The 18003-nt window shown below is 46.7% G+C and overlaps 1 protein-coding gene across 1 annotated transcript in view; it reads right to left on the bottom strand.

Annotated features, from left to right (window-relative positions):
• ANTXRL (ANTXR like) overlaps positions 1-14404 on the bottom strand; it is a 60503-nt gene extending 46099 nt beyond the window's left edge. The window contains exons 1-3 of the mRNA XM_010305930.2: positions 13531-14404; positions 1275-1346; positions 1068-1139 (exon numbers count right to left, since the gene is read on the bottom strand). Coding sequence (XP_010304232.2) covers positions 1068-1139; positions 1275-1346; positions 13531-13691 — 305 coding nt within the window. The 5' untranslated portion in view covers positions 13692-14404. The remainder of the gene's footprint in view (positions 1-1067; positions 1140-1274; positions 1347-13530) is intronic.
• Between the last annotated feature and the right edge of the window lie 3599 nt (positions 14405-18003).

Below are 18003 nucleotides of genomic sequence, written 5' to 3'. Positions count from 1 at the left end.
CCTGTGGGTTTCAGGCTTTGGATGAGGCCCTGGAGTACAAAATGGAGAGGGGGGTTTTTCTTTCAAGACTGGTCCAGAGTCTCCTGTATTTATAGGGTGCACTGTACTACTGAGGCTCTCAGTCAGAAGCAGTAGCAAAAGGGCATTAAGCTGAAATGAAGGAAAACATTTAGAAACACACCTCAATGATGGGGATTTCCATGTGTGAGGTGAATTAAATCCAAAATAATTTTGGTCTTTTGTTTTGTTTTTTTGGGGTGGGTTTTTTGGGGTGAGTTTTGGGGTTTGTTGTTGTTGGTTTTGGTTGGTTGTTTTTGTGGTGGGTTTTTGTTGTTGATTTTGGTTTTTTGTTCGGGTTTTTTTTTGTTTGGGGAGGTTGTTGGTTTTTTGTTGGGGGGGGGGGGGGCGGTGGGGGTTTTTTGTTTGGGTTTTTGTTTTGGTTTGGTTTTTGCAAAGAGGATTTGGTTGTAAAAGTGGTAACAAGAATTTTCCTCCAGCCTCAGACACTCTTTTTCTCAAGAGGCTTGTCACTTGGCTGTGCAAACCACCTCTGGCACAGGTGCCGTCTGAAGGCAGCCCAGGAGAGGGGTGCCACAGCCTGGTGAGGTAGTGCTCCAGCACTGGGTACAACCAGCTGTTGGCATAAAGCTCGGGGCTTTGAGTGACTTTAAAGGGCACTGTGGGACTTTCATACAGTCTTTTGCTCATCAGCTCAGTCTGAGATTTCTTACACAAAAAAATGCCCTTATTTAGGTAGCTGGGGATAGCAAGGATGTACGTGAATTCTCAACTGGAAATGCATTTTCTCCCCAAAATACTGTGATAAAGAACAGGCAGCGCAGTGCTGACTTTCTCTTATAAGGCTGAAAACAAAATAGTAATGGGAGACACAAAGGCCACAGAAGCCCTCTTCCCATTGGGAATGGTGGAATGGATTTCATTTGGTGCCTGAGTTGGTGCCACACCAAGGACTGAGACAGACCTCTGAATTCTGGTTTTGGGGCCACTCACTGCTTGACAGGAGGGATGGAGCATATTTCTGGATGAAAGCTGTGGGGACTACTTGCCTGTTTTCTGTTAGTTTCATGATTGTAGTGCCTCGTGAAGAAAACACGATGAAAGACATCCGCAACATTGGACTGAAACAAAAGAACAAGCCAGATCCATGTCACATCCACACATTACTTGAGCAGATTTTCATTTGCTAAGAAACATTGAATAAAAAAAAAATTACACATATAGCAAATTAAAATACCATCTTAAGAAAACTTTACCTTATGAACTTCTCTGCTAGACTTTCCACAAAAGAGTAAATCTCAGTCCAATGATTTCTGACACTTCCAGACCTGTGTACAAAACGTAATTGATTACATTAATCTTATTTCACAGTGAAATTCCTTGTTCCGCTCTGAATTTTTAGCCTGGGCTACTCCAAAAGTGGTTAGGGACAGAAATTACAGAGATGTCTACGGAGACGAGGCAGCTAACTGCTGAGGCTTCTACAGCAGTTGTGTTGGAAGCTGTAACGGGAACCATCATGACAAAAACCATTGACTCAGAGAAGTAGAAATAGGTCTGAAATGGTTTACCATACAATTTTGAAACACATTCAGTAACTTTCCATCTGCTTTTGTTCCTTTCTGTAACATAAAACATAAATATTTTCTTATAGTTTAAGTTCACTAAATCATCTGCTAGCAGATTATTTACTTTCCTAGAGCACAGCTCCGTACTTGCAACCACACAGAAAGACTTGACTGATCTTCTATTCTCCCAGAATGCGTGGGAGAACATTTCCATGAATTACTGTTTGTTTCAAAAGAGAAACCTTTTGAAGTAATTCAGAAGGGAAAGGCAGTACTCGTAGCTAATTTGCTGGACTAGCATTCTGGACAGTAAATCTCTGCCTCCGTTACAGATTTCTTGTGAAAACTTGGGCAATTTAGTTACATACACAAACTTACACATTCATGCTGCCATTCCCAATGTATAAAAGTGCATTACTGGCACCCCCTGGCTGTTTTCTGCTTAGTCCTACATTCTCGGGGACCCCGACCTCAGAGCCTTGCATGCAGCAACTCTACAATATATGATAGGTGATTTCTACTGTGTGGATCTGTGCCATACACTTTCAAGCTATTAAAAAGGCTACAAAGCATGAGAAGTCAATGGTTTTAAAAGCCCTCCCTAGGACTGTAGTGTTTTCGAAAGAGCAGCTCATTTGCTTTCCTTACCAAACTCACATCTCAGGCGTTTCAGGCAGAAAGCTAAATAAAAAAAAAGCACATACATACAGAAGGGTCACAAGGGCTTAGATGCAGAACTAAATTTCTGAAATTTAACTACTGTAAAGCAGTAGGTTTCCTCTAACTGCTGTTAGACAATTTTCTACGTACAATTTCTACAACATTTTTCAAACGTACAAAAAAGTGAGAAAATGACCCAATATTACAATTCTCAGTTCTACTATAGGCTTTCCAAGCAACCCTATGCCAGTCACTCCTACCCCTGCACGTCAAGTACAGATCACAGCATACAAGAGCCCACGTGTGGTATTAATATGGCACTGCCTGCCCTGCAACGGTGCTGTTGCAGTGGAGAACAGCAAAGATAAAGGGACAAGGACTGAAAGGAGACCCCTGAAGTCCCTAAGCTAGAAGAAGTTCTCATGTAACCCTGTGCTTTCACATTGCTCTTTTGGAGAGCTGGTGATTCATTCACAGAACAAACTGGTTATCAAAGAATGAAGAACTTACCAGGCACTGCAGGAGAGCAAGAAAGCACCAGGGACCGTTTGAACCAAGGGTCTAGATCCTCTGCAGTCTCTGATTTATATGTGCTACACGACGACGCATTTATGTATTCGTGAACAGCACCAATGAAAGGTGCTGGCACTATTAGCAAGTGAGCCCTTTTCTCATCTCATTGCTGATGCAAGGTATGTACTTTAAGGACTGCCTTCCCAAAAGGAATCTGAGGCGGTTCAACACATGTAATTCTCCAGGATTTTTCTGAAAGTCCCAAGGTAAATTTCTAAACATGATGAACTCAAAGAGATTTTCCCTGAAACTATGCAAGATGTATTTACAGCTCCCCCTTTTTTTTTTTTTAATTCTTTCTCCCCTGGAGTCGACTCTTTCAGTTTCATTCTGAGCTTGCCATCCCACTTAAATCCAATTCCTGAAATTTCCAGTGGAGTCACTTCCCTACACAGAATAGCCACAGTTTCTTACTTGGAAAAGACTGACCTATTTTGAATGAGGTATCAAATTTCTGCTGCCAGCTGCAGAGGCACTGATGCAATCCAAAAAAGAAAGTAGCAACGAAATTTTCTTTATAACAGCAACAAATCATCATTTCTAGTACCTTCTTAGGACTGCCGGAATTACTTTTTTTTTTTATCTACCCTTTAGGCAAATAATAGCTTGGTAAAACAGCCTAGACACTGAAAATTCAAGAAAAATCATAAGCCACTAACAGTGGAAAAACATGAAGACATTTAAAGTAAAAATGCACAGATAACCTTAATACTGTGCACTTCCAGGTACTTTATAATGAAACACCTTTTCTTGGAAAGGGTACAACCAGTGAGACTATGAATTGGCTGTCATAAATCTATAGACGCCCACCTCTAAAAAGCTAGGGAGGTCTCTATCATGGGAATCGTACTGTGCTCTCAGAGTGCCTGGCTCTACATCACTGAGCTACAACCCTGTTGAGCAGACGTACTTCAGCATGGCAGGGGCTCTCATCCTCCCCTAGGAGGAATTCTGCACCCACATGTTTATCAGCTGGGAAGCGTCAAACTGTCCCAATCTGTCATCTGGGAAGTGTCAAAGCCAGACAGAAATACTGGCAAGAGAATTTTACTGTTTCAAAATCCCATATAAAGAGTATCAGTGAAGTGGTCAGCACTTAATCACTTTCCCCACCACACTCCTCCAAGCCCAAATGTGTTATCTCCCACTGCAAACGATGCCCAAATGCCACCAATGCTGCTCATGTCAAACCCCTCACGAACACCAGTGGAGGTGGCCTGGCTTATAGAAGAACCTGATTTTCCCCTCCCACCCAAGCTCACCTCTAAATATTCCTGTTTGTAAAGTCTTTTTATTTGCTGTTTTATACACGGATGTTTTGGATGCTTCTGGGGTTTGTCCTAATAGTTTCATCTGTTGTCCCAGAGGCCTGACCCCACATGATCAGCAACACAATTTTAATGGCAGATTAAACAGAAAATGACAACAATAAGATGTTTGCTAAACTATATACTAAGTTGCCAAATGCTGTCAATTGCTCTCAACACCAACAAACAGAAGCTGCCCAACACTATTGAAAATACTGAGGCATTTCACTGCTTTTGGGGTCTTATCTTTCACACTGCAGAACCGCTTTTGCTAGCAGCATAAACTAATTTACCACCCTTCATGGCTGGATCAGACAAGGAGGTTTATGCCTTGGTTTCCCATGGCAAGTGAGAGGCTCCAAGCATACTCTAAGATGGTTTCTGACCATTGCCAATGCTTGAAAGCCATACTCATTTTTAACTTCAGTTACCAAGCACAGAGAAAGCTTGGGGTCTTTCAGTGATGCTCTACACTACAGGTTATTCTTGGACATCTACACAACAGGATTTTTACAGCAGTTTCAGTGTTTTTGTTTTTCCCTTAGAACCTTACAGTGACAAATTCCTGTTAATCAGCATACCTGTGCTAACAGGAGCCTTGGACAGAGTTGGCATGTTGTCCCAAAGTGCCATCAGTAAGTAACCACAAACAGATTCCTTGCCTGGCCTGTTTGGCCACCAAATGATACACTCCTGTAAGATTTCAGAGGAACTGTGAAGACTTCCAAATAATGAGGAAAAAATAATGAAGCATGAAAAAGATCAGCACTGTGCAGAAAAAAGCATCCACTCTCATGAGTAACTAGGGGAAGCCACAGAGAAGCCATGCAGCCAGTACCCAGCTAGAGAGGTTCGAACCATGGATCCACCAAGCCAGTGCTGTGGCTGTCTGCAAACAAAGACCATATTACAGCCAGATCTATCTTGTTGGCTCATGCCATAGAGATTGCCTGCTTTCGGTCATCAGCTACCTGGTTCAACTCCTCATGTCAATCAAAATGACCACCGTCACCCAGCCGAGCCCTGGGCTTCCCCCCTGCACTCTCCTCACTGAAGAAGCCCAGTCAGCCTGATGCTCTCTGCTAAGTACCAAGCCCCACAAGTCTAACGCCTCTGTGGCTGGCTAGTGACCCACTGCTGACAAGCGGTTCATGTGCCTTTCGGAGTCAAGCAGGACAGAGAGGTTTCAGCCCTCGGAGGTTACATAATTTTCATGGCAAAGGAAAATGCCAAGCAATAAACAGCTGCAGAAAGTATTTCAGGGCCTGTTTCTGCTGCTGGTTCTGCAGGGGTGAACCTGGAGCAGATTCAGACAAACAGCAGAATTTCCTCAGGTTCATACCTATGCAATTGGGATTGGAATTAGGCCCAAACGAAGTAAAAGAAAACCCACAGGAGCCATTTGTTGCAAGCGTGCTCCCTGCTCCACAAGCTCTGTTCCCATTACACACGAGACAAAGAGAAGAGTCAGCAAACCACAACATAGGAAAGAATGTGCTCCCGGCCTCATCGGGACTCGGCTCCGAGGAGCAGCTGCTGCTGCAGCTCCCACTGCTGCTGTTTTCCCAAATTTCACATTGCTACTGCTTGATGGGAGGGAAAAGAGGAGGTCAGTGAGTATTTCTGGGGGTGGAAGGAAGTAATGTGATTGCAAGGCTTGATTCTGCTCCTGCTTACTTTGGAGTGACTCCTCCTAGCTTAGCAGAACTCTGTCGGTATAAAAACTGTGAGTATGTTATAGTCATATCTGCCTCAATCTGTGGGATTTCACCACTGTTTGAGAAGACAACAAAGCACAAGACAGGCTGGAAACCTCTTCTTTCCTAACAGACTCCCAGAGGCAGTGGAAGCTGGAGCTCAGAGAAATCGAGCAGCACAACCCTGGCATGTGGGGTGCCACTTTCAGCCCAGATATATCTGACCGTCCTGGTTTTTGCTTGCTGAACTAAGTTGTCTGTCCTAGGACAGGTGTGATTCACAGTTACAGCTAAATTCACTGTCAGGAGCCTATACAAATCAACTTCATGCAATACACATCAGACCTGCAGCTTAGCAGTGAAAGTTAATATCCCAGTACAACCCAAATAGTAAATATTTTTATTACCGCACGTACACAGAGAGAAGGCAGCATGACCCAAAGCCTTTCCTCCCAGCTGAAAGTGAGAAACTGAAAGCCCTTGAAGATACAGAGCTGTCCCTTGTCCTATTCGCCCCCACATGCACGTTTGCCTCAGCTACAGATTAGCTGAAGGCAGCAATTCCAGAGATCCTGGAGCAGGAAGCAGATCCATTATTACTGATGCTGGGTTCAGTTTGTGTATTGTGTCAGGGGAATACAACATCCATGGAGTTTGTAGGTCCCTGTAAGTCTCTATGCCCTCAAACTAATGGTGACCATGTATATGGCACATTGCTCAGAAACGTGGCACTTTGTTGTTATTTGTAGAGCTCTTTGTGGCCACAAGCACATTGTGGACAACAGAATTCTTGCACATGACTAACAATGGCTCTGCAATAAAAGCAAACCCTAGGGCATCTAGTTTGTTGCGGTTTCAGACATGCACGCGCGTGTTCATCCACCCCTCTGATCCCTTCTTCTGAGCCAGCAGAGCATTCAAAGTGACAAGAATCCTCCTCTCCCAAACAATGCTTCTTCCGAGCATGGAAGGGACCTTGACTGGGTGATTCACCCAGGCAAGGAAGGACCAGTGTATATTATCTGCTCCAGAGGCAATTAGAAACACTGGCGGAGACAGCCATTCTGAGACAGTCCTCGCTTCAAAGTACTTGAAACACTAATGAACAAGACAAGGGCTGGAATGGGGAGGGGAAGATATGGAGAAGTGACTGGAAAATTGATTTCTTAGTCCTAGGCTAGCACACTGAGCACAGGACTTAAAGTATTTGAATCCAAAAGGTTTCATGACCAGAACCGTTAATTTTCTTCTATAAAACTATTGACAAAATCTGCATCAGCATTAGTGACTTTTAAGTCATCCCTCAAAACATTGCCCATTGCTCCTACAGTAATCTAATCTACAAATCCTATCCACCTGGTGCTATAGCTCTTGCTTTATTATCCAGCCACCAGAAGAGCGCAAAGTGAAATTCAGAAGCCAGGCTCAGACTGCATCTAACCACTTCAGATCTCCCTGTAAAGCTCCAGAATTGCTCTGAGCAGCACCAGGTTTGGAAAACCCACCCTCAGCATCTTAGTCCTCGTCAGCACAACATGGGGAGCAAAGCAGAGCACTCGATCCCAGTCACACTGTAACAACTTAACAAGGTGCAAATGATAACCAGGAGCAGAGAGATACAGCTCTGGTGCTGTTGATAACTCACAGGAGTTGATGCATCTTTTCCACATTTGATATGAAAAGGTTCAGTCTTACTACACCTCGTACAAACTCAAATCACAATTCACACCAGCATTTGGCCTGCAAGCTCAGACAAAAGTAATTACATTCTCAATCACTGAGCACACACAAACCAAACTCCTAGGTCAGTGGGAATCTTAACGGTTTACTTCCTTGGCTCAAGCCCCAAATAAATCAGATTTAGTTACATGCATAAATAGACTGCAAATGACAAGCTGCCATGGTTTTTTCTTCCTGTTAACTGTATACATTTTACATCAGATAACCACTACCCATTAGCTTTGCCTTGGGTTTTAAAAATTTTTTTTCCTGGGGCAGAGGGGAAGAGAACTGGTTTTCCTGAATTATTTTTTTCCTGCCAAAAGGCAAATCTGGCAGAATAATACCAGACAAAATACAAACAAATAAAACCTGGTTCCAATTACATAGGTATATCTGAAGCCAATTAAAAATTTGCTTTGGAACATTCCAAGCAATTATACCTGGTCATAAGAAAATCACAGCACTGGCTGTGATATAACCACAACAAAGAAAAAGGCAAAATACCAACAGATTATGTTTTGAAAACAATAAAGAATACTGCTTACAGGCAGTTGGAGTATGAGAGGTATCATGTAGATGATGTGGTTACATTATAAAGGGGAAGAAAAAATCAGACAGAAGATAGACACAACCATTTTTAATTATACATGTATAGTAATTAATGCCATATAAGGAACAAAGCTGATACTTTTATTCAGACAGCAACTCCTCTCAATCAGCAGTTGATCTGCATCAGGTCCTACATCTTACAATGAACTGAAGTCTGGCTGTAGTAGGTATTCTTGCTTGCGGAAAAGGAAGTTCATCAGTGGTTTAAGTCAGTCAATATAAGATTTTCAAATGCAATTAAGTTAGGTGACAAAACACATCTTCAGGCACCTATCTTTGCCAGCAGTCTAATCTCCAACCACAACAATGTTGCTCACCACACTCTTCCTCTCCTCACACAGGGCATAAAACCAGCACTCAGAACTGCATCAGACAGATAGCACAGAGAGATGCTGCAGGAGTTCCCACAGGTCCAGCTCCATCCTAACACTCTTGTGCTGGGACTGTGTGGATGCAGGAAGAAAGGCAGAGGGCTACAGTGAGACACTAAGGTAAAAAATACTTGGGTCTCACTAGTACTTGCAATTCATGAGTGCTAAATTCATTCAAATCATTGGCACGGAAGTCATCGGCGGTGGGAGGGAAGGGGGACACGAAACGCGTTTACCAAACTCTCCTCTTTGTTTTCTTTAAATATGGCTTATTGTGGGGAAAAAACAAGAGATCTGGAGATCAGCAATTCACTATAGTTGCCTTAAAATGATAAAAGCTGGCCCAGAATAGCAGCTACTGAAATGCTTCTTGTTCTGATAGCTGCTTCCCTCACCTGAAGTGAATTAGGAAGTATCAACATGCTTCCTGCCTGACACCTCCCTCTTCCCAAAAATAGCTTTTCAATGAGAAGTTGAGGGGGTGGTGACAGAGGATACAGACCCAAAAACCAAAACCAGGAAGGAGGTGGGACAGAGTAACTAATTTCCCATGTAATCAGAGGTTGTGCTCTTCCCCACCAGCTTCCTACCAGTGACATTCACCACTGGAGTGAGGCTTAGCAAGTTTAAAGGAAGGCAGCTGGAAAATTGATTACAAGTGAGAAGGCTTGACTGGCCGCATTTTACTCATGTCTTTACAAAAGTTGCTGTTGACAGGGATGCTCTTGGGAGCACAGGAGACAAAGCAAAACTGATGTGAAAGACAGTATTATGGGCCCAAAAGGCATGTGCACCATGAAGACAGACTAGTAAGAAGTTCAGGGGGAAGATGAGGAGTGGAGAAAGTGTAGTTAGGCCAGTCTCTCCCAAAGAAAGAGTCAGAATCACTGCTCTAAAAGAAAATCAGCCAGAGCCTTACTCAAAACATATGCAAGGCCATGGTCTGTGCTGTGGAGGAAAAAAACCCCAAACACCAAAAAAAGCTCACAACTCAACCTCCCCCCCCCAAAAAAACCACCCCAGATTTTTCCCCCAAGGCTGTGCTTATTTTCCCTCAAAATCCAGTTTCTTAGTCAAAAGTATGTTCTCATTTTTCCTGCTGGGATGTTTGCTATCTCACATTCTCCCCCCCCCGCCCCCCGCCATTTCCCATCTTGTTCTACAGTCAAAAAATAATCAAAAAATTTTTTTCATAGTTGGTAAATATAAAATATAGACAGCTCTGCAGCTCAGATCTATCATGTCAAGCATGGCCAGAAGCAAATATTTATGGCAGTTTAAGTCCTTATTTTAAAAGGGTTTATATTTGTTGCACCAATAAACAATCATAACAACACTACCAGGCACTGTTATAATTAGAAAATACCAGAGGTCAGTCATCCTTTCTGCTGTGCAAGTGCATTTCCATATGATTACAAACAACAGCTGGATGTTAACAGCAAAGCAGGGATGAAAGGGAGTTATTTACATACCCAAGCATGAGGATGTCACTACAAGACCTGAATAGTCAAGCAATCACATCCCTAAGAGGATTTGTCCTTGGCAGTGTGGGATGGGACTGAAAAAAGTTCTTCAGGCACCTGGACAACCAAAGTAAAAGAAGCAAGCAAAGCAAGTCAAGAGTACTCAGCTATCCATTATGATGGGCTTAAGACCTACGCTTGTTTAAAGCTCAACATGAGATCCCCGATATCACACATGACTCGATCTTACTACATGCCATAGGAGAGATAGGTATGCCAACTGCATGGTATACTGCCTTACCTCAAGCCGAGGGAGTGACTTAGCTGCAAGCAGAAAAGTTTCTACTGCTTCACTATGATACTTTAAAGTCTTCCACTACACCTCTAAATAAGCTCAAGCATGCATAACTCTAAGTATGACATACAGACAGCACAAGATTGCAGACTCTAGGCAACTGCCTCTGCAGCCAGCAAGCGTCCAGTTCTTGTAGCTTCAAGAGATTTGCTCATTTAAGCATCCCCAGAGACAAGGCAGTTCTAATGTGGCTCTGGCATGGTCAGACAATCCTAAGGAGGATGGTGGCAGGTCTCCCTCCCACACATGCTGCTTTTCCCTTTGACCATGCTGGCTTCTTGAGCGTCCAAGGCTTAGTTCCACTGCTCTGATCTTGCCTACCCCATGGAGTTAACATAAAGGGCTGCAATCAACTTCAAGCTGAGAAACTGTAAGAAATCAGAGAGTTTCTTTTTCTAGTTGGCAGCATATATATTATACCAATAACTTCAGCAGCAGATGATCTTTTCCATCTGATGGTTGTTGCCTGCAGGATTAAATCCCCACAGACTTTGCCTGGCAAAATGAAAAGGAAAAAATCATGCCCCAATAAAGTCATTGCAGTAACACACAGTGCTTACATGCATAAGGATAAAGGTTTGTTATCTTCTTCCAATTTGCTTCCTACTGATGCAAGATTACATCTTTCTATGGGGAAGCAAAGCAGATTCAAAGTCATTTTGGTTCACCCAGGCTGACTTGACTTCAGAGACAGGGCCTGTCGTTCAGCTAAAGAGCATGCTATGGGGTTGCAGGATTAAAGCCTGGAGTTTTCACAGAGCCAATGCTTCAATCCCATTTTAAGACAGCTAATTAAGACTGAATGCATCTAACTCCAGCCTGGCAAGGCTCCAACGAAGGGAGGCAATCCCCAGGCCACATGGGGATACTCTGTGGTATATAGGGCTGGGTTTTTCTGGGGATTCCTCCCATGAGAAATTAGAGCCAGAATTCATGTATCAGCATGGATCCAATTCTATAAAAAAGTGTCCACTGCATTTTCAGATTTGACCAGCTGCTTCTGACTGGCTTCCTGCCTTCTCCCTACCAGGAACACCCTGACCATTCTCATCACTAATGGATTATCTAGTTCCTTTCTGATTAACTGTCCCAAGATCCAGAGTCTATCCACCCAGTCAATCCTCCCTACCTCCATAAAGCTTGTTGTGCTGTGCCATGCCAGATGTCACAGAACACAGCTGGGATTAAATACACCCTCAAACAGCCCACCTGGGTACCACATGCATTTGGTTACAGGAGGAAGGCAGCATGGGACCTATGGCTCCTCAGATCTGGCACTCTAATATTACCCATATGGATTGCAATGCAATCTCATCAAGGCCAAAAGCAGTTTTGCCACCACATTGCCACAGACCTGGCAGGAGCAGGGATGAATTCGAAAACCACCCAGGGGCCAAGTAACTTTTACTACAGGAGGAAATCTTTGGTATAATTCTCAAAGGTTATAAAGACTCAGTTTGTGACTGAAGCCAAAGAGAATTTTCCCACTGGAACCAAAGTGCCTGACTTTTACTTCAACCGTAATCAGGTCTGGCCCCCAGCAGACCTCAAACTGGGTGGGTAACACCTGAGCCAAGATTTAAGATCTGTAGCCTGTTAAAAGAAAATGTATGATTTCAGGTCCACAATACTGAAGAGGAACTTGCTTACACAACCAACTTCCTACTCCTTGACATATCAGTAACTCAGAGCAAATCACTCTTCTCTGCCTTGATTTCCCCAAACACGAGTGATAACAGTGATCACCCCAGTAAAGTGCTTTCTGATCTACAGATGAAAAGTAGCATAGGAACACAGTGTGGGGATTGCCAGGGGTACACAATGACATTGTAAGCAAGGAAATTGCCCTGTAGAAGACAGAACCCATGTCACAGAGAGACCCTATATTGCAGTCACTAACATTTATTGTTACAGGGAATTTGATATGGGAAGTGAGCATAACAATACCAGTCACTTCTTGAAAGCCTGGCGAGAACAAATCTGAGAACTAACACTAGCCCCCCACAGAGCTCTTTCTAGACATGAAGGTTACTTCAGGAACAAGTTCTTAGTGAGAGAAAACAAAACAATGACCACATGATGTGTTTGTGCATCCTTTAGAAAGGCAGAATGCCTTTGGTCTTCAGATCCTTTTGCTCTAAAACCAGAATCACTACTCTATGATACTTTTTTTTTTCTTTCCTTTCCTTCTTGAATGTAGGAATATGCTGGCTCCTAAGCAATGGTGGCTTTCTGCCTCATGCAGGCTGTGCAGAAGGCCTGACGGACTGAACAGTTCTCCCAACCAGGAAACAACGCAATGCAGCCTTCATACCTGGCTTATGGGTAAGAATAACAAAGAAAAGGCTTTGGTATTTCATAATACCATGTCATATATGTAACTGAGGATGTATTAGATAACAACCATCACACTGAGTATATGTGGGAGGCTAACAATTTATTCCTTGAGTTTAACCCTTGGCTGTAAAGCCAGAGCAGCATACCAGGAGAGATAGAAATTTGTGCCGTCTGAAAAACACCTGTGGGTGCACCAGTTTACCACTCACTTTGCTAGTACTTGCTATGACATGCCCTTGAATGTGAGCTTAACTATACCCTCTGGCCATACCTAAATTGGGATAACATGGTATTAAAGAAAAGTATTTGCCAACATATTTTAACAGGTAACTCAAACACAGGTTTAGACAACTCCAAATTAGTTTTATAAGACTTCTTTCTACTCAACCTTGCAGTGAGTCTGTAAAAAAGCAACCACTACATACAAGCACTCTGGTCTTAACTTTAGGTAGGTCTGCACAGCCCTAGCATAGCTAAATCCCACAGGTGACATCTCAACACTTAGCCCAAGCCTTCACACCATGCTCCAGGAGTGCTGAAGGCACTGACAAACATCCCCTCAAACCCAATGCTCACAGCCCATGCACCACACGCTACAACCCAAAGGCGACCTGATTTCCCGGGTTTGCATATGCAACTAACCCAGGATAAATCACGGGCTCCCCTAAATGCTCCTTTTGGGAGACGTGCAAGTTTCAGGTAGCAAAAATAGTGACCCTGCTTTGCATATCATGTTTGGCAGCAGGGGAGGCGGAGAAGGCACCCGGGGAGACGGGGGAAAAACCGTCCCTGCTGCTACAAGGAGGCACTGAAGGGTGAATAAACGTTTTTAAATGCGACTGTCACTTACTTATCCAGGATGAAGTAGAGATCAAAGGCACCGTGACAGGAGCGCTGCTTTTCTTGCTCTTCCTCCTCCTCCGGCCGGGCGCATGAGGTTAGGCTCCCCATTGCCAGCAAAAAGCAGCAAAAAACTGCTGCTTTCTCCACGCTGCTCCTGCAACTCGCCATCTTTTCCCTTCCTTAATTCTTCCTCCTCCTCCAGTCTCTCTCTCGCACTGCAGACCTTACGGGCTCTTCGGAAGCGCCGAAGGAAGAGGGGAAAAAAACAACAAAACAAAACAAAAAACCCACTAACTTCAGGATCTCAACTCAGCCCTGCGAGTTTAAGGCAGCTCTACCCGCCAGGAACCGGACTGCTGGCTCAGGGCTGGGGTCTGAGCCCAGCCGGATAGTCCCCAGAGCCCCGTCCCCATGCCCCGCCGCCTCGGCGGCTGCCCCGAGCGGCTCAGCCCCGTCCCGCACAGAGAGAAGCGGCTCCGCTCGCAAGGGCCAGAGGCAGGAAGGGGCAGAGGGAGGGAAGCGGGGGGGAGGGAGACAGGATCTTATGGGGGAAAGCTGAACTGGGACTTTCCTGTTCCGGGATACCGCAGTGGGAAAGGCTGCTGCGAGCGGGGGACCGAGGTTAGGCACCACTGCGCCCCAGCCCCGCCGCCTCTCCGCTGCCCCCCACGGGCACAGGGCGGGCATCCCTCCCTCCCTCCTTCCCTCTCGGGCTGCCCGCGGGGCCCCGGGCAGTCGCAGCGGGGAAGGGAGAAGAGTCGCCTCCGCCACCCGTGCGTGGTGCTCCGCGGAGCAGAGGGGAGAGGGCAGCCCGGCCGAGGGCAGGGGAAGCCCAGCTGCACTCCAGGGCATCACTGCGGATCCTGCTCTGTCTCTCGCCCATAGACTCAGGGAGCGGCGGGGATCCTGAGGCGGCTGGGGGGGAGTATTAGCCGCCGGGGTGGAAAGAAGTTGCTGTAGGAATAATGAGCGTCATTGCGAAAACCTGTGACAAACCGGGGGTGGGGGGATGATGCGAGGGGGCAGATATGAAAAATTGAGTTGAAAGAGATGAGTGTGGGTCAGGTCATTGCCTGGGGGCGGGAGTAAGGACAGGTTTTCACGGGTCGCTCATGCCACAGCAAATTGTTCTGGTTTGGGGTTTTTTGTTTGTTTGGGGTTTTTTTTGTTGGTTTCCCTCCCCCTCCCCCCCATGGTAAAAAACTTAGTTTACTCACACTGGTGTCTGCACTCATTCTGCAGGCAATGAATAATGATGAAACAAAATCTCTTAATGGTGGCTTTGCACAGTAGCATAATCACTCCCAGCCTGATACACACAGGTTACAAAGCACTGCCCAAAAGAGCTGACCCAGTTCATCTGGATGCTGTCTTCAAAGTTTGAATAATTAGTGGCTTCCAGCCGCTTCCCCCTCCCCCACACCCGTTGCAGCCCCTAATTAATGAAAAGAGCCACGGGGAGGGATGCGAGCAGAGTCACTTTGCATGACAGAGTTGGGACTAGACATTTGTCTCTCTTTCTTGGGGGAAGGCTTTTGAACGCAAGTCAAGGTCGAGGGAATCCATCCCCTGTGGGGTGCTAGCACGCTGCCCCATCGGTACTGCCCCCCAACACCCATCGCTTCGCTGAGGGCCTCTTCACCCGGGAAGCCTAGCGATAACTCCAGCCAGGAGTCTCCTTTACGTGCCAACAGCAAAAAGTGACACCTTCTCCCTCCGACACAGCTGGTACCCGAGGGGTCGCAGGGCCCACCCGGGCGGGGTCAGCCGGCTGCCCTGCGGGGAGGCGCTGGAAGGGCTGCGGGGTGTGGGTGCGAGCCTGTGGGGTGTTTCCCTGCAGCACACGGCAGCTCTGCCCTGGGCCCTGCTACTGGCTCCTCTGTAGGTATGCGGCTCCATCGGGAGGCGGCGGGCTGACCCCGCGCAGCCGGCGGGCCCTTTCCCTCCGCGCCCGACAAGGACACGCGTGGACGCGGCGCGACTACCCTTGCTGCGCAGAGCTCGTTCGCCGTCGGACCGAGAGCCCCCTCCAGCAGCCCCTCGAGTGTTTTGTGCGGTGTAGGTTGCCGCCCGCAAGTCTGAAATAAAGTTTGCACTGCGGGGAAAGCATCTCGGTTTCAGTTCCCTGTTTTTGTGCTGGACCGAGTTCAGACACATCCAACCGCGGCGGCGGTCGGGCACGTATTAAGAAAAGATTAGAGGGTCCACCGATTTTCAGCCACTCGCCCAGTTTCTGCACAGCTCGAAGTTGAACGCACTGCTTGAGTTAACCACTTTAAAAGTTTTTGTGCACTGGCCAGTTGAGACCCAGCGATTACTTAGATCATGGAGAAATACAAGAAACCCACATCCTCCCTGGTGACATTCACAAAAAATGAGCAAGCGGCAGCTGGGCAGCAGGAATCCACCTTCCTCCCGCTCCGCCGGGCTTCGGCCTCGACGGTGCCCACTAGCGTCAGCAGCCAGCACGGTCCCCGGGGGCCGCAGCCCCGGCAGCGCGTCCCGGCCGCCCTCCCTACCCGCCGCCCGAAGCCGCTGTCCTCCCACGCAGCCACCGCGGCCTTTCAAAACGAAATAAAAATGCTAATAGCTTTCAGATTCTCTCCGTGCTTCGTGAATATCTTATTGTTTCGTAAAATAACGTGGCAGACTTCAAAGCAGTTTCCAAAGCAGAATGATAAGGCACTACGACAAATGGCTATAACTATTTTCTGATAATGTTCATTGCTCTTCTCTGATTACTAATAGATCATCTTAATCTACAAAGAGAGCAGGCTGCCTGATCTGCCTTCTCCAAAGGATATGCGATCCCAGCGGGTGGGGGGGGGGGGGGGGGGGGGGGGGGGGGGGGCATGTTTGAAGGCTCGTTGGGCGTACGCGAAAGCAGTGATACCGCCACGATTAGCGCCGGCGAGCGACTGCCTCGGTCAGTGCTGAACAGGACGAACACTGCGGGCGGTGGGTTGCCCCTGCCAGGAGGGCCGGGCACGGCGGGGGCTGCGGGCTGTCTCTGCAGGGGCCGCCTCCCGGCTCCACAGCCTCCCGTTTTCAACAAAACACGTTTTCCGATCTGCGTTAAGAGCCGCCAGTGGCCGTCACGTGCACCGGGCAAGCCTGCCAGGTCCGAAACCGGAGCGAGGGGTGTGTGGGGTTAGTGCTTTTGTCCAAGGGAGCCAGCGGGGAGGCAGGGCGGGCCGGGCCGGGGTCGCAGCACCGGGACTGCCGGTGACCTGGGCTCGTTTGCTCGCGTATTGCTCGAAGGAAAATCAAACCAACCATCAGGTGAGCTGACCGTAAGATGCGGATCTTACCCTGGGACACAGGTCACCTCAGCGCACGGTCTCACAGTGACTCAAGCTCCGTAAGGCAGGTGACAACCTCTAATTATTCCTCCCTACGCCTTCTGTAGCTATTTGCATAAAGGCTGCAAAAATATAAACTCTTGCGATACGAAGTGCAGTGGAAATTGTTCATCTCGGTTTCCTGACATCCGCACCCCAAATCAGAAAGTGTTTCCAAAGAAGTATTAGGAGATGCCGGCGGCACACAAACCCTTCCCAGAGAGGGTGGCAGGGTGCGGACCTTCCCGCAGCGGCGGGTCGGCTACCAGCCCCCGTCCCGCTCTTTAGCGTTGCTCGTTCCGCCTGAGCTGAATTTTAAAAGAAAACTCAAACTCTCGACTTCATCCTCTTTAATCCCTGTAGCACAGAACACGTAGAGCGTGATTCACTCTTTATTGGTATAAGATTACTCTTTAATTGCAGCGAAAATCCATCCTTTCAAAAGCATTAAAGGGTTGACGTTTCTTTTCCCAATACAAGCCAATATTCAGATTACATGGACACTAATCAAATAACCCGGGTTATTTCATTTGTCAACATGTTCATAAGAATTTTCTACCAGGCGTTAAAGGCATTTATATGGAACGACATCTTTCAAAAGCAATGTTGCTAGTCCAGATTTAGGGAATATTTGATTATGACAAGACGTTTGATGGTTTTATTTTACATACCAGCTGTGCCACAAATCGTTTCATACCTCAAACAAATTCCTAATTTTGTATCCTGTGAGTGCTTTCTATGAAGCGGTAATTTTCATTGTAAGCCGTTCTTGTCAATATTTGCAGCTCCCGAAATAGCCTTACATTCAAAAGTGGTGTCAGATGCTCTAAAGGTTGTTTGCTCTAAAGAGGTGTTTTTGTTGTGTTGTGGGGTTTGTTCTCCCCTCCAACTTTAAAATAAACTCCTATTTTAAAAATACCGTTACAAGGGGGAATCCCATCCACCTTCTAAGCCCTCCTCGCTGCGGTTCGCAGCCGCTCCCGGGACGGCTTCTGCCTCGGGGAGGGGTCCGCGACTCCCGCGGGCGGGGATGGCAGCGGGTCCCGGGGGAGGGGGACGGACTCGGTGCCGGCGGGGGGGCCGGGGGGCAGGCGCTGCGGTAGGCGTTTCCCGGGGTCCGCTCTGGGCGGGGAGCCGTC

The sequence above is a fragment of the Balearica regulorum genome, chromosome 7, assembly GCF_011004875.1.
Source record: "Balearica regulorum gibbericeps isolate bBalReg1 chromosome 7, bBalReg1.pri, whole genome shotgun sequence".
NCBI lineage: Eukaryota > Metazoa > Chordata > Aves > Gruiformes > Gruidae > Balearica > Balearica regulorum.
Note: the sequence above shows the minus strand (reverse complement) of the source record. Positions and strands in the feature narration are given on the sequence as shown.